Raw genomic sequence first — 27,692 nt, 5'->3', positions numbered from 1 at the left:
TGCCTCCATTCGATGAGTTTCTACCCTGTGGCCCTTTTCTCCCCAGTCCATCCCCACCCCTGGCCAGTCCAGCCCTTGGAAACCTTTTTTGTTTGTTTGTTTGTTTTGGTTTTTCGAGACAGGGTGTCTCTGTTTAGCCCTGGCTGTCCTGGAACTCACTCTGTAGACCAGGCTGGCCTCGAACTCAGAAATCCGCCTGCCTCTGCCTCCCAAGTGCTGGGGTTAAAGGCGTGCGCCACCACTGCCCAGCTTTGGCAACTCTTATAAAGAAAAACTTTTAACTGGGGCTGTCTTAGAGTTCATTATTGTCATGACAGGAAACACGGCAGCATGCAGGCAGACATGGTGGTGGAGAGGTAGCTGAGAGTTCTACATCTGGATCTGAAGGTAACAGAAGTAGACTGAGAGCCATGCTGAGCATAGCTTGAACATGTGAGACCTCAAAATTACCCCCAAAGTGACACATTTCCTCCAAGAAAGCCACACCCACTCCAACAAGGCCACACCTCCTAATAGTGCCACTCCCCATGGGCCAAATATTCAGAGTCTATGGAGGCTATTCCTATTCAAACCACCACAGTGCATGCTTGTGTATGGGGGTGCTTGTGCTCTAAGACACACCTGAAGAAGTCAGAGGGCCACTTGGGGTTAGCTCTCTTCTTCCATCATATGGAGCTCAGGTATTGCACTTAGGTCATTGAGCTTGGGGACAAGCACCCTTACCAGCCAAGCCATCTTGCCCCCCACCCATCTTGTATTTTGAGACCCAATTTCCTTTCCATGTGTGCTGAGGATTTGAACTCGGGTTCTCATGCTTGCAGTGGAACCACTTTATCAACAGAGCCCCCTCCCAGACCACCTAGTTTTAATTTCTAGACATAATTTTTGTCTACATCAGGGTATCCCATAGAATTAATCTAAAATCATGTTGCTTCCTTTGCAAGTTGAGCTTGCAATGTTGTTTCCAGGAGTTTGATTTGTTTTGGTTCTTGGATGTGATTGTCTTTGTAATTGAGTGTAGGTGTCTCTTGCTTTTTCTTTTTCCCTTCCTCTTTATGACTCCCTCCTTCTCTCCCTCCTCTTCCCCCTGCTCCCCTCCTCCTCCTCCTCCTCCTCTTCTTCTTCTTCCTTCTTCTTCTTCTCCTTCTTCTCTCTCTCTCTCTCTCTCTCTCTCTCTCTCTCTCTCTCTCTCACACACACACACACACACACACACACACACACACACACACACTAGGTGTCTTGGAACTCCCTAGGTAGACCAAGCTGGCCTCAAACTTTCAGAGATCCGCCTCCCAAGTTATTTATCATTTCATGTTTCCTAACAGAACCCAAGAGAGAAAGCCAGGATTGTAAATCAGGGATGGAGCGTCTGCCTAGCATGGATGAAGTCCTAGGTTCAGTCCTCAGTACTGCAGGAAAACAAAACAAAAAAATCCTGCCTAGCCAAGTGAAGTGACAAACCGCGAGGCAACTCTAGCTTTAGGATGGCAGTGTAGAAAAGGAGAAAACCTGTCCTTTGAATACCCAACAAAGGCCAGAGGTCACTTATCCCTCGACATCTTTTGATAAGATCCGGCTCAATGTCTTTTCTATGTGAGCTGCTCTTAGTCAAACTTATTACTTGCTGAACTTGTTAATTTGGTCAGAGTACAAATATTATTGTTTGTTGTATGTAATATGGTGTAGGAAGGACTTGATACTCTGGGTGGGCCAAAGCAACAACTTCCATCTTTAACTCCTCTCCCTCCTGCATGTTGGTATCCAAGGGCCACACCTTGCTTTCTGAGTTCTTGTGTCTTCCTGGTCACTCCTGGCAGCAGGCATGGCAGGGTAGGGGACAGAGGCCAAGTTCCCTGCTCCCTGTGCACTGCCTCCACCAAGTACCTTCCAAGTTCCCCAAATTTCCCTGTCTCCAAGCTTATAGCTCCAGAGGAACACTTGGCTCGAGAACAATCTGCTTCTGTGGACGGTCCACTCTGTGGTCCCTGCCTCCATCTGACCTCTGCTCCTGACTCACAGGGGCACCTGGTGTTCGCTGGCGTTTTAGAAGACTCTTTGTTTTATGCCGGGCGGTGGTGGCGCACGCCTTTAATCCCAGCACTTGGGAGGCAGAGGCAGGCAGATTTCTGAGTTCGAGGCCAGCCTGGTCTACAGAGTGAGTTCCAGGACAGCCAGGACTACACAGAGAAACCCTGTCTCGAAAAACAAAAAAACTACAACAACAAAAAGACTCTTTGTTTTGTTTTCCAGTCTCTCTCTCTCCCTCTACAAAACAAACAAACAAAAAACAACAAAAAAAGACTCTTTGTTTTGTTTTCCAGTCTCTCTCTCTCTCTCTCTCTCTCTCTCTCTCTCTGCCTCCTTCATGTCTACTTCAATAACAATATAATTTGAATCTATGAAAAGCATGGTCAGTCTCATTTGAAGTATCTAAGCCTTCTTTTAGGAATCTCTCTAGAGAAATGGCAGAATTGTAGTTAAAGTTTTATCGTCAAAGATTCCTTTTCAGCCAGATACAGGAGTGCACACCTATAATCCCAGCACTTAGGAGGCTGACACAGGAGGATAAGGCTAGCCTATGCTATGTAGTGAGACCTGTTTGAAAAAAAAAATCCATCCACAAGTGCTGGGGTTGAGGATGGAACTCAGTTGGTGGAGTGCTTGCAAAGCTTGCACAGAGCCCTGGGTCTAATCTGTAGCACCCTGTAAAACCTAGCTTTATGGTATGGTATCCTCCAGCCCTCTGGAGGAGTCAGGAGGAACAGAAGTTCAAGGTCATCCCCATCGACTACTAGGCCAGTCTGGGACACTTGAGACCCAGTTTTTGTTTAAGAATTTTATTATTAGCTGAGCTTTATAGCACTTCTCTGCCATGGCCATGGTCCTAAGTCCTACCTTCCAACTCTTAAAATAAATAAAAAAAAAAAACCTATTCCAGGTGCCTTAGTGTTTTAAAGTGGAAGTTTCTGTGTCGTGTGACGCAGACTCACCTGGCGTTTTGCTGAGGAAGGCCCGTGGGAGGACACCTGATGTTTGGAGAGAGGATAAGTAGGACACTTGCATAGCTAGCCTTGCAACACTTCCTTGGCCTTGTGTCTTTGGAAATCTTTACTTCATTGAGAGAGGCACAGCAGAGAACTTCTCTTGGCATTCCAACTGGTCCTAGTTGTTCCTGCTGACTCAGCAGAGGCCTGGTGGTTTCTGCTGGTTCGTGCCACTGCTGCTGATTCCTGTTTGGTATCCTGACAATACTGAACTGGACTTCTGGTATCCTGACACACAGAGATTGGAATCACCCCCAAAGAACTACTTATAAACTGGTGTGCATCCCCTTGTCCTATTTACTATCTTTCCCCCCTACCTTTGGATGGTGGGCTAGAATTGGGGATCAAAGCTTTTCAGAACCCTTATTAAAAAATCTAAGCCTACAGGGTTTCTATTGCTGTGAAGAGACACCACAACCATGGCAACCCTTATCAAGGAAAGCATTTAATGAGGCTGGCAGTTTAGAGGTTTAGTTTGTTGTCATCATAGCAGGAAGCATGTTGGCACACAGTGGTGGAGTCCGACATCTGGATCCATAGACAGCAGGAAGAATAAGACACTTAGGGCTTACTTACTGGGCTTGGCTTGAGCATCTGAAACCTCAGAGCCACTCCACTGATGTGCTTCCACCAACAAGGCCTCACCTTCTAAAATTGCCACTCCCCATTTTTATTCAAACCACCATAGAATGGGTTAGAGAGCCGGCTTAGGTGGTAAGAATGCTGGCTGCCCTTCTGAGGACCCAAGTTTGGTTACCAGCTTCCATGTCTAGTGGTTCACAAGTGCCTACAAGTCCAGTCTCAGAAGATCCAATGCTGTCTTCTGGCATTTGTGGGTGCCCACGCACTCATGACATACACTCATACAGACACAAAAAAAATAAAAATAAATTAAATTAAAAAGAATTTTTTTTTAAAAATATTTTTTTCTTAGAATAGCAATGTAGTAAAATTTATAGCTCAGAAAATATCAGAGTGTCTCCAAGCACATGTTCTCTCAAGGAGACATGAAATACCACCTGCCGAGAGGCTGCAGGAGGGGCGTGTGCAGGAGAAGTCTCAAGGCTCACTCAAATCCATCATGTCCGAGGTCTACATTTCTTTGGAACTGGCATGTGTCCTGCAGTCAGTACTGCTGACTCTAGCTGTTGCTTAGAGAGAAGCTATGATTGACAGCTATTGTCTGCACACCGGCAAACTGGATCTGGGCACTTTCTATCAATGACTTCCATAGATTTTTAAAAATACTGGGGTTGGAGAGAGCAGTCAGATGGCTCACCAGGTACAAACACCTCCTGTGTAAGCCTGAGACCCCGAGTTCAATTCCCAGAACTCAGAACCCTCAGTAGAAGGCAAGAACTGATTCTTGAAAGCTGTCCTCTGACCTCCATACAGACATTGCAGTGTGGCACACATGGGCTCACAGCCCCAGCCCCTCTGTCTCACACACACATATACACAGATAATAACAATAAATTAAATACATTTTTTAAAAGGTTATGAGGTGTGCAGTTGAATAGGTTGCAGAATGCACATCAACAGCTTGGAGGAAAATTCTGGAAGCCGTGGAAGAGTATTGGGTTAAGAGGTTCCTTCCTGTGTCAACAACACTTGAAACACACAGGCACTTACACTGCGGAGGAAGAGTGGTCATGACCAACTCGGAGTTGAAAAGGGATTCAGAAATAAATTAGCCTCCGCACCAGGCTGTTCTATAAGGAAGTTTTAGTAATAACTGCCAATTTATTTCCCTTTTTACCTATGCACAAGAGTGATGTATGATAAAAATATATGCTTTAAGTAAGTCTAAAAAAAGAGCCTTTCAGTAAATTCTAACCAACATCCTAAATAAGGACTCATTGTTCATGGCTTCGTCGGCAGCTTGGTTTTTGTCCTTAGGAGGATCTAAAACAGGAGCACAGCTCACAGCTGATGGGAGCAGCTTGGGCGAGGTGGGAAGCGGTGCAGAGAATCAAGAAGCCGGAGTACTCGCCGACGACGTCCGGAACCGAATCATGAAGCAAGACATTCACCTTGCAAAATGGCTGCTTGTCCAAAGAGAAGATCTAACTTCCTCAGCTTTCCCACCAACCAGCTGGAGGTGGAGGTGGAGGTGCAGGGAGTCATCTTTTGAGTGGAGAAGATGGCCCTTGTGGTAGTGCTGGGGGAGGAGAGGATGCAAATCGGAAGCAGAATCCAGGGGGCAAGACAGGGGGAATGCCTCCCTCAAGATCTCGTCCCACTTGCATCCCCCGAAGGATGCGCCCTCCAGATTGCCCCGTCCCTCTCTGGGATGTTTTCTCTAACTTCCCAGATGGGGGAAGGGCTCACCCGGAGGCTGTCCTGAAACCCTGTGATGCTGGCAAAGAAGGAACAGATGCTGATGTAGTGGGCTGTAACATTTCCTTGGATCCCTGAACAGACTCACTACCCAAGACCCCGAGTCCTTTTGTCAGCTTGCCCCTGGAATCTTAGAAGCTACATGTACCTGGGAAAGTAGCAACCCCCCCCCCCCGTCTCTCTTTGTTTTTAAATTTAAATTTATTTATTTTTTTTACTTATTCACTTTACATGTCCTGCCCCCAGTCACCTCCTCACACAATCCTTCCTCCAGCTGCAAACGGTTAACTGCTGATCACTTGAACTTATGCTTCTTCTTCCTCCTTCTCCTCCTCCTCCTCCTCTTTCTCCTCCTCTTCCTCCTCCTCCTCTTCATTTTCTTCTTCTTAGACAGAGTTTCTCCATGCAACTCTAGGGCTGTCCTGGAATTCACTAGACTGGCCTCAAACTCAAAAGATCTGCCTGCCTCTGCCTCTGGGATCAAAGACCACCACTACCTGACTACACCCAGCTATCTTTAATTTAAAAATAAGGGAATTTCCCCCTCCCCGCCCCAAGAAAACAAAATCTAAAATAAAGCCTGGGAAGTGGCTCAGTGGATAGGATGCTAAGAGCCAAGCTTGGCAACCTGAGTTCAGTCCTCAGAATCCACATGGTAACAAGAGAGAACGGACGCCTGCAAGCTGACCTCTGACCTTCGCACTGTGTGCAAAGACTCACACACCACCCCAAATAAATTAAAAGTAAAAGTGAAAATGATTTAAAAATCAATTAAAAACTTAAAATAGAATAAACTTTAAAGTAAAAAAAAAATTCAATTTAGAATTGCATTTTAATTGCATAATAAGTAGAAATAAATGTGAGTGCATTCAATGGTATCATTTATATATTAAAAATAGATCCATCAAACGTAAACAATTATAATTTTGAATGGAATCTGTACATGAATTCTTTTCTCTTGTTTTAAGGTTTATTTATTCACTTAACATATGAGTACATTGTTGCTGTCTTCAGACACACCAGAAGAGTGCATCAGATCCCATTACAGATGGTTGTGAGCCACCATGTGATTGCTGGGACTTGAACTCAGGACCTCTGGAAGAGCAGTCAGTGCTCTTAACTGCTGAGCCATCTCTCCAGCCCCAGACATGGATACTTTTCATTCTTTTAAATTTTGTTGTCCCCTCCCCCCCATTGCTTCTCAATATCTAGTCCTTGTATGAGCCTTGGTTGGGAAGTCCTCACCAAGCTAACCCTCTAACATCAGTCCTCAAGGCTGAAGTAGTACATTGACTTCCCCAGGACAGTTCAGCAGCCCTCGGTCCTTTATGAACGTGTCATCGAGGAATTCTCCACTCAGATCATCTGTGCTGTCAGTGTCAAGAGAAACCTGCCTCTGACATTCTGCTCCTCAGAGACCATCCACTTCTTCCGGTACACAAGACAAAGATTGAAATACAGTCCATGTGTGACCAGATGACCAAGCAATCCATGTGTATGCATCCATAGACAATAGCTACCTCATCTGCAGACCAGGGAAACCAGTGGGAGGCTCCTGAGCCATGCTCAGGATTCGCACTGGTCACTTCTTGTTTTACCACTGCTCTAGGGAAGGGGTCCCCTCACAGTAAGACATACTGTGAAGGTAGCCAGGGTCTGTGTTCAGTACCTTGCAGAGATCTTCAGGGATCTGCACCTTAAGAGGCGGGTGTCTCAGGCACCTCTGGAAAGAGCCACAGTTTCCCTTGACTGAGGTGGGTCCAGTAGGCAGGCTTCTGTTTCAAGAAGTTGTTTAACCCTTTTCTGGAAATAGAGATTATTTTTTAGGTCTCTGGAGAAATCACCTATACTGGGTGAGCAGCAGGAAGGATTGAGTGAAAGGGGACACTGCTAAATATAACACATGGCTGACAAGCTACTGTCCTTTCCACTCTGCCGTAAGGAACAGGAAATCAACATATGATGTTCTAGGTCCCAAAGGTCCCAATGGTCTGATTGGTCCAAGTGCAAAAAGAAACTTCAAGATCTAATGGACGAATACAGGGAATTTACTGTTATTGGAACATCACATTCAACACAACAAAAGTCAAACAGTTTGGTCCTGCTGTTTTAGACAGTGGGTCAGGATAAAAACCTTGACAGAACGGATTGTCAAGATGACTTGGCAAGGAGAAGCACTTGCCACCAAAGCTGATGATTTGAGTCTTTTGAGTCTATGACTTTTTTTTTTGTTGTTTGTTTGTTTGTTTTTCAAGACAGGGTTTCTCTGTATAGCCCTGGCTGTCCTGGAACTCACTCTGTAGACCAGGCTGGCCTCGAACTCAGAAATCCACCTGCCTCTGCCTCCCAAGTGCTGGGATCAAAGGCGTGTGCCATAGCTGCCTGGTTGTGTCTAAGACATTTTTAATTTAAGAAAACTCATAGGCATGCAGTAACTGTAGCAAGGAGATTTAAAAAAAAAGTCTTTGATATCAAAACAGGCAAATGCACCTTCAGCAAGCTCTTCCATTGCTTATTCCCATGAATAAAATATGCAGGAGTCCATTCCCCCATCTCCATCAACTATGAGCTTTATGCGTTTTTTAAATCCTTACGATAATCCCAGAACTTGGGAGGCAGAGGCAGGCGGATTTCTGAGTTCGAGGCCAGCCTGGTCTACAGAGTGAGTTCCAGGACAGCCAGGACTACACAGAGAAACCCTGTCTTGAAAAACCAAACAAAACCAAAACAGAACAAAATAAATCCTTACAAAAAAATTATCTTTCTCTGATGTTCTAATTTACATTGCTCTGATTATAACTGAGATGGCATATTAAGATGTTTTCATAGTTTAAAAAATTAACTAGTTTTTAATTGAAAAAGCAATTCATGGACATGGCAAAAATATCAAACAGTATTTAAAAAACAAAACCAAAAACCTGTTCTATGAAACACAAGTCTTCTTCCAGCCCTGGAATCCAAGTCCCCTAAGGCAATCACCATCTCCAGGGTCTTGTTTCTCCTTCTAGAACTGTAACAATCTAGAACATAAACAATCACACATAAAAGAAACACATGCGTGTTTGTGTGCTTGCTTGTGTGTGTGAGAAAGAGAGACAGAGAGAGAGAGAGAGAGAGACAGAGAGAGACAGAGACAGGGAGAGAGAGAGACAGAGAGAAGCAGAGAAAGAGAGAGAGACAGAGAGAGACAGAGAGAAGGTGCACGTGTGTCAAGGCCAGAGGACAACTTCAGGCCTCATCCTTGGGAATGCCGTCGCTCACCAGCCAAATAGATGAGCTTCATGCTCAGTAAGAGATGCTCAGAAAAGGATGGGAAATGACTGAGGAGAGAGGCTTCTGACTTTCTGTTTTTTTCAGACAAGGCCTCATTATGTAGCCCGGACTGTCCTCAGACTCACTCTGTAGACCAAGATGGCCTTTAATTCATAGAGATTTAGCTGGCTCTGCTCCTGAGGATTAAAGGACACTCCTCCTAGCTCAACCTCTGTCTTTCACATACTTGCACACAGACACATCTGACTTGACAGCTGTACAGAATAGACACTCCAACATCGCCACACACAAAAATTTTATTTATTTATTTATTTAAAGATCTCTCTTGTGCCAGGCTGTGGTGGTGCACGCCTTTAGTCCCAGCACTTGGGAGGCAGAGGCAGGCGGATTTCTGAGTTTGAGGCCAGCCTGGTCTACAGAGTGAGTTCAAGGACACCCAGGGCTACACAGAGAAACCCTGTCTTGAAAAAATAACAACAACAACAAAAAGATCTCTCTTGTTCTCCCCCGGCTACCCCTCTCATGTGTGTGTGTGTGCGCGCGTGTGTGTGTGTTTGGATATGTGCTTGTGAGTGCTGGTACCCAAGCTGGTTAAAAGAAAGCATCAGATCCCCTGGGGCTGGAGTTACAGGTGGTTGTGAGCTGCCCGACATGGGTACTGGGAGCTAAACTTGGGTTCTCTGCAAGAGCCAATATAGACTGTTAATCTCCGAGGCATCTCTCCAGCCCCCCAAGTTTTGAAGTGAGTTCTCTGCCCACATCTGACTGCATTGCCTTCTGCACCAGCCCCTGCTCTCCCACCTATGGCCACCACTGCACCCCTCAGTACTCCGTGCTCTCTCTACTCCAGTCGTTTGCCCCACCTCCATCTCCAACAGCACTTCCTAGAGATTCTTATCCCCCATTCTAAAGCAGCCCCCACCCCATCCAACATCTTGGGGTCACTTTCCTTGCTTGAGTTTCCTTCGTAACCCTTACTGCTGTCTGAATGACCCCATGGCTGAAGTATCTTACTTGCTCATTGTCCATCTCTGGTACCAGACTGTTGGTTTTATGACCTCCTGGGTCTTACCATATATCTCCAGCACTCAGGATGGCTTCCAACAGAGGTGATGCTTCCTCCCTCATCCCCAATAACTGGATAAATGAGTGAACGATGGGTCAATTGTCTTGGGTAGTGTGTGTGTGTGCGCGCGTGCTGTTTTCTTTCCTTCCTTCCTTCCTTCCTTCCTTCCTTCCTTCCTTCCTTCCTTCCTTCCTTCCTTTCTTTCTTTCTTTCTTCCTTAAGACAGGAGTTCTCTGTGTAGTCCTGGCTGTCCTGGAACTCACTCTGTAGACCAGGCTGGCCTCGAACTCAGAAATCCGCCTGCCTCTGCCTCCCAAGTGGTGGGTTTAAAGGCGTGCGCCACCACTGCCCGGCTTGTGCTGTTTTCTTTTTTTCTTTTTTCTTTTTTTTGAGACAGGGTTTCTCTGTGTAGCCCTGGCTGTCCTGGAACTCACTCTGTAGCCCAGGCTAGCCTCGAACTCTCAAACTCAGAAATCCACCTGCCTCTGTCTCCCAAGTGCTGGGATTAAAGGCGTGCGCCACCACCGCCTGGCTGTGCTGTTTTCAATACATGAAATACTTCACTAGTGTGAGTAAGCAGGCACATACATATGTCACATGACCCATGTCACTCTAAGTGAATCCATAAGTTTTTCTCTTCTCTTTCCCCACCCTTCTCATTTCTTCCTCTTTCCTCCCTCTCTTCCATTTTTTCTTTCTTTTTCTTTTTTTTAAGTTTCTTTTATTTTATGTGTATGGGTATTTTTCCTGCATGTCTGACCACAGAGGGCAGAAGAGGGTGTTGGATCCTCTGGAACTGAACTTTTAGATGGTGATGAACTGCCTTGTGGGTGGTGTGACTTGACTCTAGATTCTTCTGGAAGAGTGGTCGGTGTTCTGAACTACTGGGCCATCTCTCCACCCCCTTGATACTGGATCTTGATATGTAGCTCAGTATGGACTGAAATTCAACCTGTAGCCCAGGCTGGTCTTGAACTTGTGATTTTCCTGCCACAGCCTCCCAATTGTTAGGATTACAGGCATGTACACTTGGTCCAACTTTCTTTTGTTTTGGGTCTCTCTATGGCTCCTGGGCTTCCTTGGAGCTCAGCATGCAGACTGGGCTAGCATTGAACTCATAGTAATCCTCCTTCCCTGGCCTGTGCAATGCTGGAATTCAAGGCCTGGTGCCACGGTATTTCTTTTCATTGGTATTTGGTGGTGTGTTTAGCTGGTCTCTGGTGGATGGGTACCCTAGCTGTTTTTAGCATTTTGCTATTTCAAACAATGCTCAACATACACACCATCTCCTACACAACTATTTCTGTCTCTGGACATGAAAGAGCTGCTGAGTCAATGACATATGTGCTTCAATTTTAACAAACATCACTTAGTATCCCTTTGAAAAGTCAGATCAATTCATGCATTTTTTTCACCTAGAAAGGTACAGAAGTGCCGCTTTATTCTCGCTGTAACTAAATCTGTATTAGCAAATCATCTGATCTTTACCAAACTGGGAAGAAACGGGTGAGAGCTAAAATCTGACTTCACACAGGAAAAAGCAAATGTAAATGGTTTACAAAACATGTTGAAAAATAATGCTCTAACTGGGGGTGGTGCACACCTGTTATCCCAGCATGCAGAAGGAGGATCACAAGTGCAAGGGCAGTTTGGACCTTGTCTTTAAAAAAAAAAAAAAAGTGAGGGAGGAATTCTAGGTATGGGGGCCTGTATTAATCAGAATTGGGAGGCAGAAGTAGGTGGATCTCTGTGAGTTCCAGGCTAGCCAGAGCTACACAGTGAGATCCTGCCTAAAAAAAAGTGATGACTGAGACTGTATCTCAGTTGACAGAGTACTTGCTTAGCATATGTGAAGTCCTGGGCTCCATCTTGAGTGTCTCATAAACTAGCTTTGTGGTGTAGGACTGCAATCCTAGCACGTGAGAAGGGATAAAAGTATCAGTGAGGTACTATGAACAGGTATGGCCCCCATAGACTCCTGTGTTTAAATGCTTGGGAGGGGCACTATTAGGAGGTGTGGCCTTGTTGATAAAACTGTGTCACCATGGGGGTGGGTTTTGTAGTTTCCTATGTTCAAGCTCTGCCCAGTGTGGATTTTAGTCTCCTCTGGCAGCCTTTGGATGAAGATGTAGATCTCTCGGTTCCTCCAAGACGGTGTCTGCCTGGACACTGCCATGCTCCCTTTCCCCACCACCCCCCATAACGATAATGGACTAAACCTCTGAAACTGTAAGCCAGTCCCAATTAAATGCTTGCCTTTATAAGAGTTGCCTCAGCCATGGTGTCTCTTCACAGCAGTAAAACACTAAGATAATCAGAAATTAAAGTCTACCTTCAGCTACGCAATGAGTTTGAAGCTAATATCTGCGACCTTCTCTATGAAAGAAAGATATTCAACTTCGTTCATAGTTAAAGATGCACAGACTGGGAGTGGAGAGATACCTCAGGAGATAACAGCACTTATTATACAAGCAAGAGGGTCTGAGTTCAAATTCCAAGCACCCATGTAAAAAGTTTGGTGTGGCAGTGTGTGTGTGTGTGTGTGTGTGTGTGTGTGTGTGTGTGTGTGTGATGGCTGACATTGCGGGTCTCCATAACATTTGATGAGACCTGTACTTAACAGTCTTGTGAATTTTTTTTGTTTTTGTTTTTTGTTTATTTGTTTGTTTTTTTGGTTTTTCGAGACAGGGCTTCTCTGTGTAGTCCTGGCTGTCCTGGAACTCACTCTGTAGACCAGGCTGGCCTCAAACTAAGAAATCCACCTGCCTCTGACTCCCGAGTGCTGGGATTAAAGGCGTGTGCCACCACTGCCCGGGGTGAATTTTTGAGTTAACTCTTTAACTCAGTGCACAGGTATCAGGACAAGTGGTCACTTGGAAACAGGACTAGTAACCTATTGCATGTTACATGGGATGGAGGCCCTTTTAAAGGTGCCCCAGCCTCTGCTCCAGACAATGGATTCTATCTGAAAGACTTGGCTCTGGAAGTGCATAAAGGACACAAACTTTCTTTTAAAAACAGAAGACTGGAGGCAGTAGAGGTGCTTAGTGGTTAAGAGAGCTCACTGCTCTGGTAGAGGTTTGGGGTTTGGTTCCCAGCACCCACAACAGGCAAATCAGAAGTTGTGACTCCAGCTCCAGGGAGTCAGAACCCCCTTTAGGCCTCGGCTGGCACTGCACACACTCATGCACACACACTCACAGATGAACACACGTACACATAATTAGAAATTAAAATATTTTTAACAGATTTATTTTTATTTATGTGTACAAGTCTGTGTGGGTGTGAGTGAGGGCCACATGTGTGCAGGTATCATAGGCCAGAAGAGGGAATCAGATTCTTTGGAGCCAGAGTTACAGGTAGTTATGAACTGCCCTACATGAATGCTGAGGACTAAACTCTGGTCCTCTGAAATAGTAGCAAGGGCTTAACTACTGAGCTATCTTGCCAGCCCCATAACTTCTTGTTTTAGTGGCACATCAGTTTTTACTTTCTTAGCTATAAAGATTTTGGTTGTTTTGATCTTTTCTTTCTTTCTTTCTTTCTTTCTTTCTTTCTTTCTTTCTTTCTTTCTTTCTTTCTTTCTTTCTTTCCTTCACAGTATCCAATAAATCCCAAGCTGGCTTTTAACTCACTATTGAGTTCAAAATTCAAAATTAGCTTTTAAGTCTTTTTTTTTTTTTTTTTTTTTGTGGTTTTTCGAGACAGGGTTTCTCTGTATAGCTCTGGCTGTCCTGGAACTCACTCTGTAGACCAGGCTGGCCTCGAACTCAGAAATCTGCCTGCCTCTGCCTCCCAAGTGCTGGGATTAAAGGTGTGGGCCACCACCGCCTGGCAACTTTTAAGTCTTGATCCTCCTTTTAAATCCTTTTCCTCCCAAGTGCTGGGATCACAGGAGGGCACCATCTTGACTGGCAATGTTTTCAAGTATAATTAGCTGCCTATGACATCCTTAGCTGCATCAGTGATTCCATCTACCTAGCCCAGCAGGTGTCAAGCTCTGTCAGGGCTTAGCATCCTGGCCCATTCCATGACAGCAAATACCCTAATCAGTCGCAAAAGGTATCTCAAAGAGATTTGATGTACCTTAAAGCTTCTGGACCTCCCTGAACAAGGCAAGTAGGGGAGACCTCTCAGGTCTTACGAAGTAAATCCACTGTAGCACTCCTCAGAACCACTTCCTCAAGATGGCGTCAGAGTAACTCTGAAAGTTCACACTTCATGTTCTAGGATTTTGGATTTGGACACCCAATGCCTCCGGCTCTCGTGTTAGTGGGGGATGGAGGGTGGGAGGGTAGGGCTGCCCTTTATCATCGAATGTGATAGTTGGCTGCTCCTTTGGCAGCTGTGTGCCCCTTACCACCAGATGCTGACCTGACTCTCCTCATGGCTTCCAGACACCAACATTGGCTGTTAGGTATACTGGGAATGTCGCTTTCCTCTTCCTTTTCTTCTTCTTTTCTTCCCCCACCCTCAAGGTTCCATGTTGATACTAAAAGCTGGTTTATGAGCTAGAGAGGTTGCTCAACTTGTCGAGTGCCCGTAGAGCACGCACCAAGTGCTGGGATTAACTTTTAATCCCAGCACTTGGGAGGCAAAGACAGGCAGATCTCTGTGAGTTCGAGGCCAGCCTGGTCTATAGAGCAAGTACCAGGACAGCCAGGGCTACACAGAGAAACCCTGTCTTGAAAAAAACCAAAATATAAAAAAAGCAAAACAACAACAACAAAGATGTATCTCTGGCTGGCATAGTACTCACCATTATGGCAGGCTGATCTTGAGCTCAGGGCAATCCTCCTGCCTCAGGCTTCTGAGTGCTGAGATTATGGGTGTAGGAGAGCACACTTGGTCTTTAGTTATTTTAGAGACAGTCATGTGAAACTATTTTCTTTGATTCATACATTCCCTCTGGAACAAGGAGAGAGCTCCTGGCAGACAAGAAGCTAATGAAATTTATAAGGCTCAGGAAGCCGGGAAGGTTACAGGTTTCCCAAGGCTCCTTTGTAAGCATATCTAATCAGTAAGCAGTTGCTAAGGGAGAGGAGATTCTCTGGTGGTGCTGACTGCAAACTGGACAGGACACTCCAGGGACACAGTGTCACCATGCTGGAGTTGGCTTTTCAGATATGCAGTTATTTTGAGCCATCCAAGCTCCTATAAGTAACTGTTCACCCACACTCCTGTAAATAATTCCAACAAACTCACAGATTCACCAAGTTAGGCTTGGACAGAATCTTTTTTTGGTCTGACATTGGTGTCTCTCCAGGAACAAGTCACACAGTACAGGGTCTCATCATGTTGCTGACCTTAAGCTCTTAAGTCCAGCCCACCCCCACCCTCACCCCCACCCCCACCTCCATCCCCATAACACACTTCCCTCAGTAAGGCCACATCCACTCCAACAAGGCCACAATCCTAATCCTTTCAAATAATGCCATTCCTTATAAGCCTATGGGGGTCATTTTCATTCAAACCACCTCACTGCTGAGCCTCCTCTGTAGCTGGGCTGTATGCCCAGCTAGAGCCATAGACATTTCGATACCACTTCACGCCAAGGGTTATTACTTACCACGAGGAATAGTGTTCCTGATACCGTCAGAACAGAAAGTAATCCTGTTTTACAGTCTTCTTCTGAGAGTTTCTTTCCAGGGACTACCTCAAGAAAAAGTGGGGTGCAATGGCCGTATGTTGAGATGGGAGACACTGATTCTTTGTGAAATCAATTGTTCACTGTAGAGAGTGGGACAAGCCTGGAGCAGCCTGAGAGACATGGAAATGACATTAAGAGTTGCCTGATCCATGGCATAGGATAGATTTTCTTTCCAAAGCAGGCTTCCTCCATTTGCATTTATTGATGACCCGTTGATGGATGGGTCTGGCCCTCCTTCTGGCATCTTATTTCATGTTCGGTTTGCTTTCCCTCTGAGTGCGTCCTTTGTTTTCTCTCCGTTGCTCTGTGGTGTGCACGTGTGTTTTCTCCAGGCTATTTCACTGCATTGGTGGCAATTTATTTAGCATGCTATTTCTTCTGGAACCACCAGACGAAGCATCAGTATGAAATGTGTCAGATATGCTAAGCTGTGACCCAATGCATGAATGTGCTCCTGTATGTTTTACTCCAGACAGATTTTGACAAAGTCTATTTTCTTCAGGGAAGGTGTCTGGGGGGAGGGGGTCATATTGGTGTGTTGTAATTACATGCATTGCTTTAGGAAAAAAACATTCCTGAGAGAATTTCAATTTTTGACTAGGGTTAATGAAAAACAAATCTTTCAGTCACGATTTTACCTGTTGACTGGAAGAAATTTCTACACACTAGCTTCTGGGTCATTTTTTTTAAGTTAAAAATTTTTTTTATTTATTTTATTTATTTATTTATTGTTTTTCGAGACAGGGTTTCTCTGTGTAGCCCTGGCTGTCCTGGAACTCACTCTGTAGACCTGGCTGGCCTCGAACTCAGAAATCCGCCTGCCTCTGCCTCCCAAGTGCTGGGATTAAAGGCGTGCGCCACTACCGCCCGGCTACAATTTTTATTTATTTTTATGTGTATGAGTGTTAGCCTACATGTATGTCTGTGCACCATGTGCATGCCTGGTACCCATAGAGGTCAGAAAAGAGTGTCAGATCCCTGGAATTGAAATTAGAGAGGATTGTGAACTTCAATCTGGGTTCTGGGGACCAAACCTAGGTCATCTGGAAGAACAGTCAGTGTTTGTAGTCACTGAGCCATCTCTCTAGTCCCTGTTGTCCTTTCTTAAAATAGGATCTCATTCTGTAGGTCAGGCTATCCAGAAACTCACTAGGTACCCCAGGCAGGCTTTGAGACTGTAGTAATACTAAGTCAGGAATCTCAGGCGTGTGCCGCCCTGCTCACCTCACAGAGTCTCCGTACTGGGATGGGAGGATGCTCTCTGGTATGCTCTTTCTTTCTCCTTGTGATCTCTGCTTTGCTCCTTGATGTCATTTGCTTTGTGTCCTGCAGCAGATAAGTGGGCACACGTACAGGAGGGTATCGATGTCCAAGGTGACTGATGACAACTCCGTTAGACAAGAAAAGAGACCCCACGCTGTCGGTTCCACCAACCCTCAGCAGACTCGTTTCGCCCGATCTTGCTCCCTCATCACCTGACGTGGGCAGAAGGAGAATCCTGGCTGAAAAGGAAATAATGGTCTTCATTTTAAAATGTGACTAACTGCCTGGCCTGGTGGCACACACTTATAATCCTAATACTCAAGGGGCAGAGGAAGGTGGATCTCTGAGTTCCAGGTCAGCCTGGTCTACATAGTAAGTTTCAGGCTAGCTAAGGCTACTTAGTGAGACCTTGTCTCAAAACAAAACAAAACAAAACAAAACAAAACACAACAACAAAAGCAACCAACCAAAAAACAAAACAAACAAAAAAACTAGAAACCACCATCTCCAAAACCAAACAAACAACCCCCTCCCCATGACTAAGGGCTGAGGAAGTGAATTCAAATGTGCAAATTTACTTTTTAAAAAATTTAAAAATTATTATTGTTTGGGGATTTTGAGACAGACTCTCACAATGGAGTCCTGCTAGCCTGGTACCCACTATATAGCCCAAGCTAGCCTGGTACCCACTGTATAGCCCAAGCTAGCCTGGTACCCACTGTATAGCTCAAGCTAGCCTCAAAATATAAGTACTGGGATTACAGACATGGACCTCTGTGATCAGCAAAGGCGATGCCATTTTTTAAGTTATTTAGATTTTATCATCTATGGTTTAGGCTGGGTATGTAGCTGAGTGATTGAACACTTGTTTGGTATATACAACCCCCCCTGGGTTCTATTTTCAGCACTGTTAAAATACAATTTAAGTAGCTACGTATAGCTTCCACAGAGGGCAGTACAAATTTAGAGCCTGTGTGAAGGGACAGTGACCCAAGAAAGGGAAGGAAGAGGAGGCAGAGGAGTCAGGTGCCTGTGAGCCCAGGACTTTCCAGAGGTAACAGAGGACAGTCCTGCCCTGAGGATCTTTGTCTTTCTTTCTGGGAAATACAGAGCTGCCTGACAGGTTGGACACAGGATGAGACTGACTAATCACAGATACCCTACCTAGGGTCTGTTATATTTTTAGGGATCCACAAAACTATATTTTTGGAGCTGTGGATGTAGCTTAATCAGGAAGACTGCCTAACATTCATAATGTCCTGGATTGAACCCCCAGACCAAATAATCCAAGTGCAGTGGTGGCCCACACATGTAATCCTGGCTCTTGGGGAGGTATTGTAAGGAGAAAGGGGTTTGAAGTTATCCTTGGCTACACAGTGAGTTCAAGGCCAGCCTGAGATAAATAAAACAATGTCTTTTTAAAAAAATTTTTTTTTTATTTTGTTAAAGGAGGAAGGACTCTCTCGAAAAAAAAAAAAAAAGGAGGAAAGACTCTTAAAAATAAAGTGACTGAGACCACGATGTGTTCTAAAGTGTGGAAGAGAGAGCTTCTTCCAAAGTTTACATCTGACCCTGGACTCTCGGGTATCTCCATTGTTGCTGCGGCAGGAGCACACCTGGCATACCAGAATGTGGCCACCTGCGCCAGAATCTGGCACAAAGGAGCCAATAAAACAAGCCGGCATCCCAATGATTTCCAGGTCAGAGGAGACTCCCGGGTGCAGGCTGAGAATAAAAGGCTTGCAGACACTCTGGAGCAAAGGGCCCTGTGGGGCTAGAGAAGCGATCGATCAGAATCCTTGAGAAGTGGGAGGCAAAATAATGTTATGCCCCCGAGAGCAGGAGAGGGCTAGTTCTATCTTTATAAACCATTAAATACTGACTCTTATTTCTATTTTGCCGAGGAAGAAGTGCAGGCTCAGAAAAGGTTGAGGAACTTGCCGGGATTGCAGAGATTCAGGTTTCCCTTGCTGCAGATCTAACTTCCCTTCCTACCTACTCCATTGAGGAACCACGGGAAGGGCCAAAGGGTAGCGTCCATGGAGACCACTCTGTGGTTCCTCCTGGCTGTTCCCTCTTCTTCCTTCCTGCTCCCCGAGAAAGTATCCTTCCAGAACCGATCCCAAGAAAGAGCTACAATTCCTGAGCTTCAACTGCCGCTTTTTTTGTATATTGATGTGTTTTGAGACAGGACCTCTGTATAGTACAAATGGGGCCCGAACTCTCGATGATCTTTCTGTCTTAGACTATAAGGTCATGAAGGACAGTCATTTCAAAAGTCCCTGTCACTGCACAAGATCTGGCCGTCAGGAATGAGGCTCGGCCCCTTTAAGTCCAAACTGAGAACGCCTCGGGCTGGCAGCACGGTTCCGGGATCTGCTAACCGGGAAAGCTGGTGCTGCGGCGACCTCCAAGCTCCTGTCCCCGAGGTGCCCCGCCCTACAGGCCGGCTGCTTCCTGGAGTTGCCCGGGAAAATGAGCCGCATCTACCACGACAGCGCCCTCCGCAACAAGGCGGTGCAGAGCGCGCGCCTGCCGGGGACCTGGGACCCCACCATCCACCAAGGGTAGGCTGTGCTCTGTCCACCCCGTTGCTGGCCAGAAATGGGTTGCACTTTCTTCCAGGGCTAGCCAGGGGTGGGCTGTGCTCTGTCCACCGGGCCTGGAACTCTGCTGCTGGCCAGAGGGTGGACTGTTCTCTCCCCCCCCCCAACTGCTAGCCAGAGGTGGACTTGGCAGGGGAACTGCCTGGGTTGGCTGTGTGTATGGGGTCCTTGGGGCGCTGGCCCCTGCTGTGGCCGGCGGTGGCCTGGAAGCATCCTTGGGGCCTGGGCTTCTGTCGAACTCTGGATCTGAGTCATGCTCAGAGATTTATCTAGGGAGCAGGGGGCATTGCGGGAGAGAAACTGGGGTTGCCAAGCCACTCCAGGCACCCAGCAGGCACTTCCCGACGTCCATGGCCACTACACACCAGAAAGACAAACTTGAAATTCCCGCCTGCATGCATATCCACCGGACGGACTCCCAGACTCCCAAATGGAACTCCAGAGGCCATTCCCACTGACCTCAGCCCTTTCCCTACAACAGGGCTCCAAACTCTAGCCATTTGTCACACTGCATCACTGGCAACCAGTTTGTGGTGTGACAGGAACAATAGCGGGAGGCTGGGAACATCCGGAAGTACTGGTCTTGCCCAGGGTAATAAGCACTATGGACAATTTTATTTACAGTCAGAAACAACAAGAATTATTCTATACGAAAGAAGCCAGCCCCCCCCCCCCAAAAAAAAAAAAACCATATACCGCATCATCTAGGAAGTGGAATTGAAAGTCCAACTTGTAAGATCTCCAGTGGAGCAGTTTCAGTGGAAGGAGAAAGAAGTTCTGAGGATCTAATGTGTACATAAATTTGATGGTGTGAATCGTTACACAATGTGTGCCTATCAAGTTTTCTTGTTAAACGCCTTCGATATAACCTGTCTTTGTCAGTTAAATATTTTTAAAAAGAATCTGAGAGTATATAGGAGCTAGGAATCCTGACCCAGCCCTCTTCCACCGTCTGTCTTCTTAGACGCACCCTTTTCCCATGTTAATGGTTACAAAGAAGGAAGTCCCCAGGTCCCAGGTTCTGCTTTTGTAAAGTGGTAAGGAGCCAGTTCTGGTTCCACTCTGTGTGGGACCCTGTGATCTTGGGCTAATTCTCACACTTCAGAGTCTCTTATCGTCCATCTGTATTGCAGCAATAACCGTCTCTCGGGTTGATGACCACGTAGGTATGTATGGGAACAGGAACAGAAATGGTTTAAATTGGTGACGCCATGTCTCAGCAGTGAAGAGGGCTTACTGCACTTTCAGAGGACCTGAGTTCAGTTCCCAGCACCCACACCAGGGGGCTCGAAACTGCTTCTAAGTCCATCTGTGTGGGATTTGATTCCCTCTTCTGGACTCCACAGACACCAGTACACACCAGTATACATGCTTACAGACACACATACTTACACATAAATAAAAAATAATACAAACATCCAGGCATGGTGGCTCATAACCTTAATCCCAGTACTTGGAAGGCAGAGGCGGGTTGATCCCTGTGAGTTCAAAGCAGTTTGGTTTACTTAGTGAATTCCAGGACAGCTAGGGATACACAGGGAAACCCTGTCTTAAAAACAAACAAACAAACAAACAAACAAACAAGATGGAAAAGGAAAATAATTTATTATACCATAGACACTTGCTCTGGTTGGGGTCTGGGAATCTCCACTCAAACCACACATACACCAATGTTAGTAAAGCAGGAATAGTTTACTGAACACACGTCATAATACTGGATGTCCAGGTCCACAGGAAGGGAAAACCTACCAGTCTGTCCTCAGGACAGGGTTTTTATAGGAAAAATCAGGTTCAAAAGTTTGAAGGCAAGCATTGAAGTGGTACAACATTTTTGGCTAACTAGACAAAGTATTATCAACCAACCTTTAAGCAGATTGGTTCTGAGCGTGGTCCAAGGGGTTGTGGACAGGTGCTGAACAGGGAATTTCAGAACACTGAGATAACAGGGTACAAGTGATTCAGCCAAAACTTTTTGGCTTATTAGTAACATTCCTTAGTGTCAGCTATGGATAATTACTTCTGAGAAGTAGAGTCTGAGAAACTGAACTTAATTTCACCTTATGAGAAAAATGGACACTGAATACAAAATGGCTACAGTTATGTTAAAAGGAGCAGGCCTCAATACTCCCAACTTTGCATAACTAAAAATGTAGGACCACTTATTTATTTATTTATTTACAGCATTTTGCTATGTATTAAAGGCTTGACTTGAACTCACAGTGTAGCCCAGGCTAGGCTTTGAACTCACAGCAATCCTCTCTCCCTAGTGCAGGGATTACAGGTGTGTGTCACTGTCAAGCCCTGCTGTAAAAAAAAAAAAAAAAAAAGTACTTTACATTTAGTAAGTACTGCATAGTTTACCCTTACCTTCGTGTTCATGACCTTAGGCTAGCCCGGCGCCAGAGCAGCACAATGAAGCAGCTGTTTACTTGTTTGTGGGTGAGACTCCTAAGGGTCGTAATAATTCCCGGAGTGTCTGTGGTGGTGGGGAGGCATCTCATGGCCTTGGCATAGCCTGGGAAGGTTCTCTGAAGCCATGGAAGTTTTGATGGTGGAAGCAGAATGTGGTTGCTCCATTCCAGGCCTTCTCAGAGACAGGTGATGAGGACACTGGGGTGAGACTTGTTTCTGTCTCAGATTCTCACCCAGGCTGTTACACCTGAGGGTGGCTTTCTTGAGGACTGACAACCAGCATTCCTTCCTCCCTTCTCATCCCCAGGGGAAATGGTGTCTTGCTGGAGGGATTGCTTGTGGATGTGTCTCGGCACAGCATCTTGGATGCTCACGGAAGGAAGGTGAGGCCATGTCCTGGTTGGCCCTCGAAGGGTCTCCTCCCTCACCCACATGATATCTCCTTGTGCTGGGTTAAGGTCCAGGCCATTACTGAGGTCACAGAACAGATTGCCACAGCCAAACGGGACCAGTAGAAAGGGGACTTACAAGGCCTGCAGTGAGTAGCAGACAGGTGGGAGGGACTACATGGTTCTTGTAAGAAAGAGCCTCTGATACAACTCAAAAGACAGACAGGCCCCAAACCCAATCTAGCCTGACTATTCAGACCCCATGCTCATGCCCGGGTCTGCAGCTCCTGTATGGCCTTCTGTCTTTGCTTCACAGCCTCCTCAGGATGTGTTCACAGCCCACACAGTCCAGGTGACCAGGAACACTCACAGCAGTCATTCTGTACTCCCTACATCTCTTTTCTGACCTAGTCCTTCTGCCCTCTTTTCAGACAGCCCCTTATAGTGCTGACCACACTGTCTCCTGGTTCTTGGTTTCTAAACCTCAGCTTAGCATCAGGCCCTCCTAAGGTGGGCCATCTGAAACCCATCTCAGTTTTTTTTTCTCAATCTGGGCTGTCAAGGGGCCTCTGAATGGCCTGCATTGCTTAGCTGTGCAGGTGTCCTCTTGACTGGCTCAGCAGTTCAGGCTGGCCTTGAACTCATTGTATGGCAGAGAATGACCTTGACCTTTCCAGTGTTGGGATCACAGGCATGGGCCACCATACCAGGTTTGTGCAGCTGCAGCGCTAGAGATCAAACTCAGGGGTTGCTGTATGCCAAGCAGGCATTTGACATCTCGGACTTGTTTTAGGCCTTTAGTGTTCTTCCTACATTCTAGTTTCACACCTGCAGGTTGCTCTGTTCTTTGGGAATCTACCCTTTATGGTTGTCCCAAAAGAACTATCTGCTTCTTTTGTCTCGGGGCACTGTTCCCATGTCTACTTTGATGAGAACAGTTGACCAATAACTTTTCAGCACATTTATTGCTTTGCAAGGTGTCCCCTCTCCCATTTTGTCATCAGTTCCTTGGAATGTCCTTGAAAAGACATGTCATGCTATTCCCAGATAGGGGAAACTGAGGCATACAGAGCTTGGAGTGATTTGCCCTGCTGCTATGTCTGTGTGAGTAGCAAAGTGATTGCCGTCCTTTAGGTCGTGGCCTTTCTGAAGCTTGCTGGCAACTTTGATCCCGCCTTGTGGCCTGTAGACACCTTGGTGCTTGGACTATAGTTACAGCCCATTGGCTGTGGAAGCTTGGAGTCAGGCCTTTTGTTGCCCTGCAATGGCTTTTGTAGCACACTATGCATGACAGGTACTCTAGAAGTATAGGTAGGAGTGAACGAGTATTTAAATGAGGTGTCTGCCCAGCCTGTGCAGCACTGGGGATGGGATTCTGGGGCAGAGGATGGGGTGAGCGGAGGCTGCAGGGAGAACCTGGGCTATGCATTTTGGGTATGCTGGGATTGGGGTGGGGAATGAAGTAGTCCCCTGACCCCTTCTTTGCCTCACCCAGGAGCGCTACTATGTGCTGTATATCCAGCCCAATTGTATCCACCGGCGTAAGTTTGACCCCAAGGGAAATGAAATTGAGCCCAACTTCAGTGCCACCAGGAAGGTGAACACAGGCTTCCTCATGTCATCTTACAGTAGGTATCCTGGGCTCTTCCTTCCCAAGAGACTCTTAGACTGTCTTGTTCGTCCCCGGAGGTTCTTAAAAGTGGCTTCTCAGCACAATTGGCTTTGATGCTGTTTCTGGCTTGAGCATCTCTTGTTGGATTTCTTCCCCCCAACCCCTCAGAATTCCCCAGTGTCCCATTTTAGTCCTGGGAGCCAGGCTGGCATTCCTAACAGCATCCATTTCCTGAAGTCTGGCAGAATCATCCCCAGGCTTGGCTTTGGGCTCTAAGTATCATTCTGTGGAAAGCAGGCCAGGTCCCAGCAGTCTCTGTTCTCCCACCCGGATGTTTGCTTTTTGGCTCTCAATCTGTCTGTGCGGCATAGTAGTTACTTTTCTTGTTGCTATGACAAAATGCCTGACAAACCAACTTCAAAGAAGGGTTTTTGTGACTTGCACAGCAGGAAGTCAGACAAGCCCTGGGGACACTATGCTGGGTGCAGTGGTATTCATGCAAGCCTTCTGCAACCTTATTGATGGCTATTTTTCAGCGAGTTCCACCACCTGCAGGTTTAGGATTTAGATTCCTCCCTCAGCTGCTGGGAGTTGTTAGGGCTAGCCTGGAGTAGGCCAGTAGAGGATATAGACTACAGGCTGGCTGCTGGTTCTAGAACAGTCTCAGTGTGAAGGTAGTGGGTGTTTGAATACTGCCCCAGCTAAGGCTTGGTTTTTCTCATCACTGAGATGGGAATAACAAAACCAGAGACCCCTGCTGAGAGCTGGCTGGATGCCAGACACTAGGCTAAATACTCAGCTTGCTTCTTCTTTTCTTCTTCTTTTTTTTTTTTTATCTGCATTGCAGGCCATTTTTATCCCCATTCTCCAAGGACAAAGAGAAAGATCACTTGTCCTAGATTGTGACAGAATCTAGACTTACTCCAGGTAGCCTGGCTCCAGAGTCTAGGCCATAGCACCCTTGCTGTGGAATTCTCTGATGAGCCCTGGCAGGATAGATACCCTCACCAGCTCCTGAAGGTCCTCAGAGAATGATTCTTCTTCAGTCACACTAACACTCCTGCACCATATGCTCTACAGAAGTGGAAGCCAAGGGTGACACAGACCGGCTCACCCTGGAGGTGCTGAAGGGCCTGGTAAACAAGCCCGAGCTGCTGAAGTTGACAGAGAGCCTCACCCCAGACCAGACGGTGGCATTCTGGATGCCTGAGTCAGAGATGGAGGTCATGGAACTCGAACTGGGGACTGGAGTGCGGTTAAAAACTCGGGGTGATGGCCCCTTCATAGGTGAGCAGTGGGACTCACTTTGCCTGTTCCCATAGAGGCCCCTGGTCACCTTTCAGAGGCCCCCAATCTCTTTTGCTTAGAGCAATGGAAGAAGGCCAGGTCTGGTCTCCCATAGGACATGACCTGTGACCTTGAGATTTACTTCCAAATCTGTAGCCAACTGCTCTGGGGCCATTAGACTAGATACACTATATCTCAGGGTATCATCTAACTCCTTTCCTGTGGCTGACCCTTACTCTCTAGTGATTTGGGAGTTCCACCAAGAACCTTGGTGGTCACACCAGAGGATAAGCCAACCCAGACTTAGAAGGTTCAACCCAGACTTAGAATGGATGACCTTATGCTGACTAATCTACAAGGAAAAAGGCCATTAAACTTCTCTTTTTTCAGATTCCTTAGCCAAACTGGAGCTGGGGACGGTGACCAAATGTAATTTTGCTGGTGATGGAAAGACAGGAGCATCCTGGACAGACAATATTATGGCCCAAAAGTCTTCAGAGAGGAACACAGCAGAGATCCGAGAGCAAGGAGACGGGGCGGAGGATGAGGAATGGGTAGGTGAAGGGGACAGCTGTAGAACTGGACCTGGCACTGTTGTGTGTCTTAGTGGGAGTTTTACGCATACAGGATACAGCTGAGGTTGAAGGAATGGAAGGCAAGATAAATTCTGTGTGATTCCCAAGAGGGTGTTAGCATCAGGGAATTAACAGAGGTGACAACCTAAGACATTTCTTGCTGGAGGATCCGAACTGCTCTATGGACAGACACAAAGCCCCAGAGATGTATAAAAGCAAGGGTGGGAAGAAAAGATTACAGAAGGAACCAGGGACTGTCATTTAGTTTGGAAAGATCCTCTTGAAGTGCTACATTAATCATGGGCTGGTCCCTGAGTAACCACATGTTTTTTTCTCCTTAGTCTAGACTGGGAAGCACTAACGTTTCCTGTGCTGAGGGTTAGCATCCTCCTTAGTTCTCAGCTTAAATTTAGTTGTTTATCTCAAGTGTATTCACCTGAAGATTTGAACTGTTACCTAGAGCCTCCAAATAGAACATGTAGAGCAAAGAAACTGCAGAAAATTTCACCTCAGAAATGACATGGACAACTTTGACCAAAGGTCAGGAGAGGGAGTGCAGTGGGTCTGGGCTCCCAGCTGACAAGTGGTGGAGTTGCTGGGCAAGCTCTGGAGCCAGCTCTAAGGAGGTGTGGCCAAGGCAGTGGCTGAAGGCCCCATGAATACCACAGGCCCAGACCCTCATCTGAAGATTGTCAGAAGATTGTTATCAGCTTTACTCACATCCCTTGACTTGGGGTCTTTGTCTTGTCTCCAGGATGATTGAGGTGCCTCCTCTCCTACCAGCATCTGTGATGGTGTCTCTGAGAAGTGGCCATACCAACTTCTACCTTGGGGAGATCAGTCTGTCAAGCTGAATATCATTTAGCACACTCTGATGAAATCAAATCTAAGACCTCAATACTCACGAAGGGTCTCCAGCTTTTGTATGACTGTGTCCCTTTCTGGATGGAAGGCTAGTTTTCCTAGACCTATTTCCAGTGTTCCTTTCCTTAGGTGGTGGACATGTACTGGGTGAGTCCTAGTTAGTTCTCAGCTTACATTTGGTTGTTCATCTCAAGTGTATTCACCTGAAGATTTGAACTGATACCTAAGGCCTCCAAATAGAACATGTCCAGCAAAGATGCTGCAGAAGGTACACAATTGACAAAAAGTCTGAGTTCAGAGGGACTCCAAGGGGAAGAGAGAGGGCTCCTTCCATCCCTGTGGGTTTCTCCTTTCCTTGCTTTCTACCCTGTGCCAGCTTTTTGTTGTGCCTCTGTTCTCCTGTTCCAGTCTTCCTTGGCCTGTTCTTCCCTGCCCCACACCCAAGATACCACTTCTTTATCTCTATTCAGCTCTGTGCCTCCGTGGGGTTTCTTGCCTTAGACCTCTGTCTTAGGGTTCTTACTGCCCTGATAAAACACTATGACCAAAAGCAACTTGGGGAGGAGAAGATTTATTTTACTCACAGTTCCTTATAACAATTCATCATCAAAAGCACTGAGGGCAGGAACTCAGGCAGGGCAGGAACTTGGAGGCAGGAGCAGAGGCCATGGTGTGCTGCAGACTGGCTTGCTCTGCCTGCTTTCTTCTAGAACCCAGGACCACCAGCCCAGAAATGGTACTACCTACAATAGGCTGGGCCCTCTCCTATCAACCACTAATTAAGAAAATGTCCTACAGTCAGATCTCATGGAGATATTTTCTCAATAGAGGTTCCCTCTTTCATGGTACTCTAGCTGCTGTCAAGTTGACATAAAGCTAATCAGCATAGACCTATCTGGCTGCTGTCCTAAAGATACCACTCTTGGGAAGGCCTACAGCCTTTCCAGCTGTGTCTGGCTGGTCCACAAGTCTTGACTCGTTTCACCGGGTCAATTTTTTATATCTTTTTTTTATTATTTTTTTTAAATAGTGCTGGTACTCAAACCTAGCGCTTCATGCTTGCTAGGAGAGTGATCTACCACAGTTTATACATCAAGTCTGGACCATATTTTTTGGTATGACTATTTTTGTTTTGTACTTGGAGAACTTTTTATGGGTGAATACTCCAGGAAAGACTTCCTCCACAGTACTGGGTTCTTGTCTGGTGTTAATGGTCTTCTAGCTGAACTACAACCCTAGAAGAGAACCCCAGTCTTTGGTCATGAACATTGCCTCATTGGGTAGTGTGCCCCTGCTCGGCCCTGCGAC

At 46.3% G+C, this 27,692-nt stretch overlaps 1 protein-coding gene across 1 annotated transcript; it reads left to right on the top strand.

Moving 5' to 3' along the window:
* The first annotated feature begins 19,005 nt into the window (after positions 1-19,005).
* On the top strand, positions 19,006-26,934 carry Arpin (actin related protein 2/3 complex inhibitor). The gene is made up of 6 exons (XM_028754866.1): positions 19,006-19,206; positions 21,965-22,040; positions 23,542-23,674; positions 24,739-24,945; positions 25,336-25,499; positions 26,275-26,934. The coding sequence occupies exons 1-6, from the start codon at positions 19,115-19,117 to the stop codon at positions 26,281-26,283; spliced, it is 681 nt and encodes a 226-aa protein (XP_028610699.1). The 5' UTR covers positions 19,006-19,114; the 3' UTR covers positions 26,284-26,934.
* The last annotated feature ends 758 nt before the right edge of the window (positions 26,935-27,692 follow it).

This window comes from Grammomys surdaster, unplaced genomic scaffold (genome assembly GCF_004785775.1).
Source record: "Grammomys surdaster isolate TR1022 unplaced genomic scaffold, NIH_TR_1.0 126036, whole genome shotgun sequence".
Classification (NCBI taxonomy): domain Eukaryota; kingdom Metazoa; phylum Chordata; class Mammalia; order Rodentia; family Muridae; genus Grammomys; species Grammomys surdaster.
This window is presented reverse-complemented; position numbering and strand designations above follow the sequence as displayed.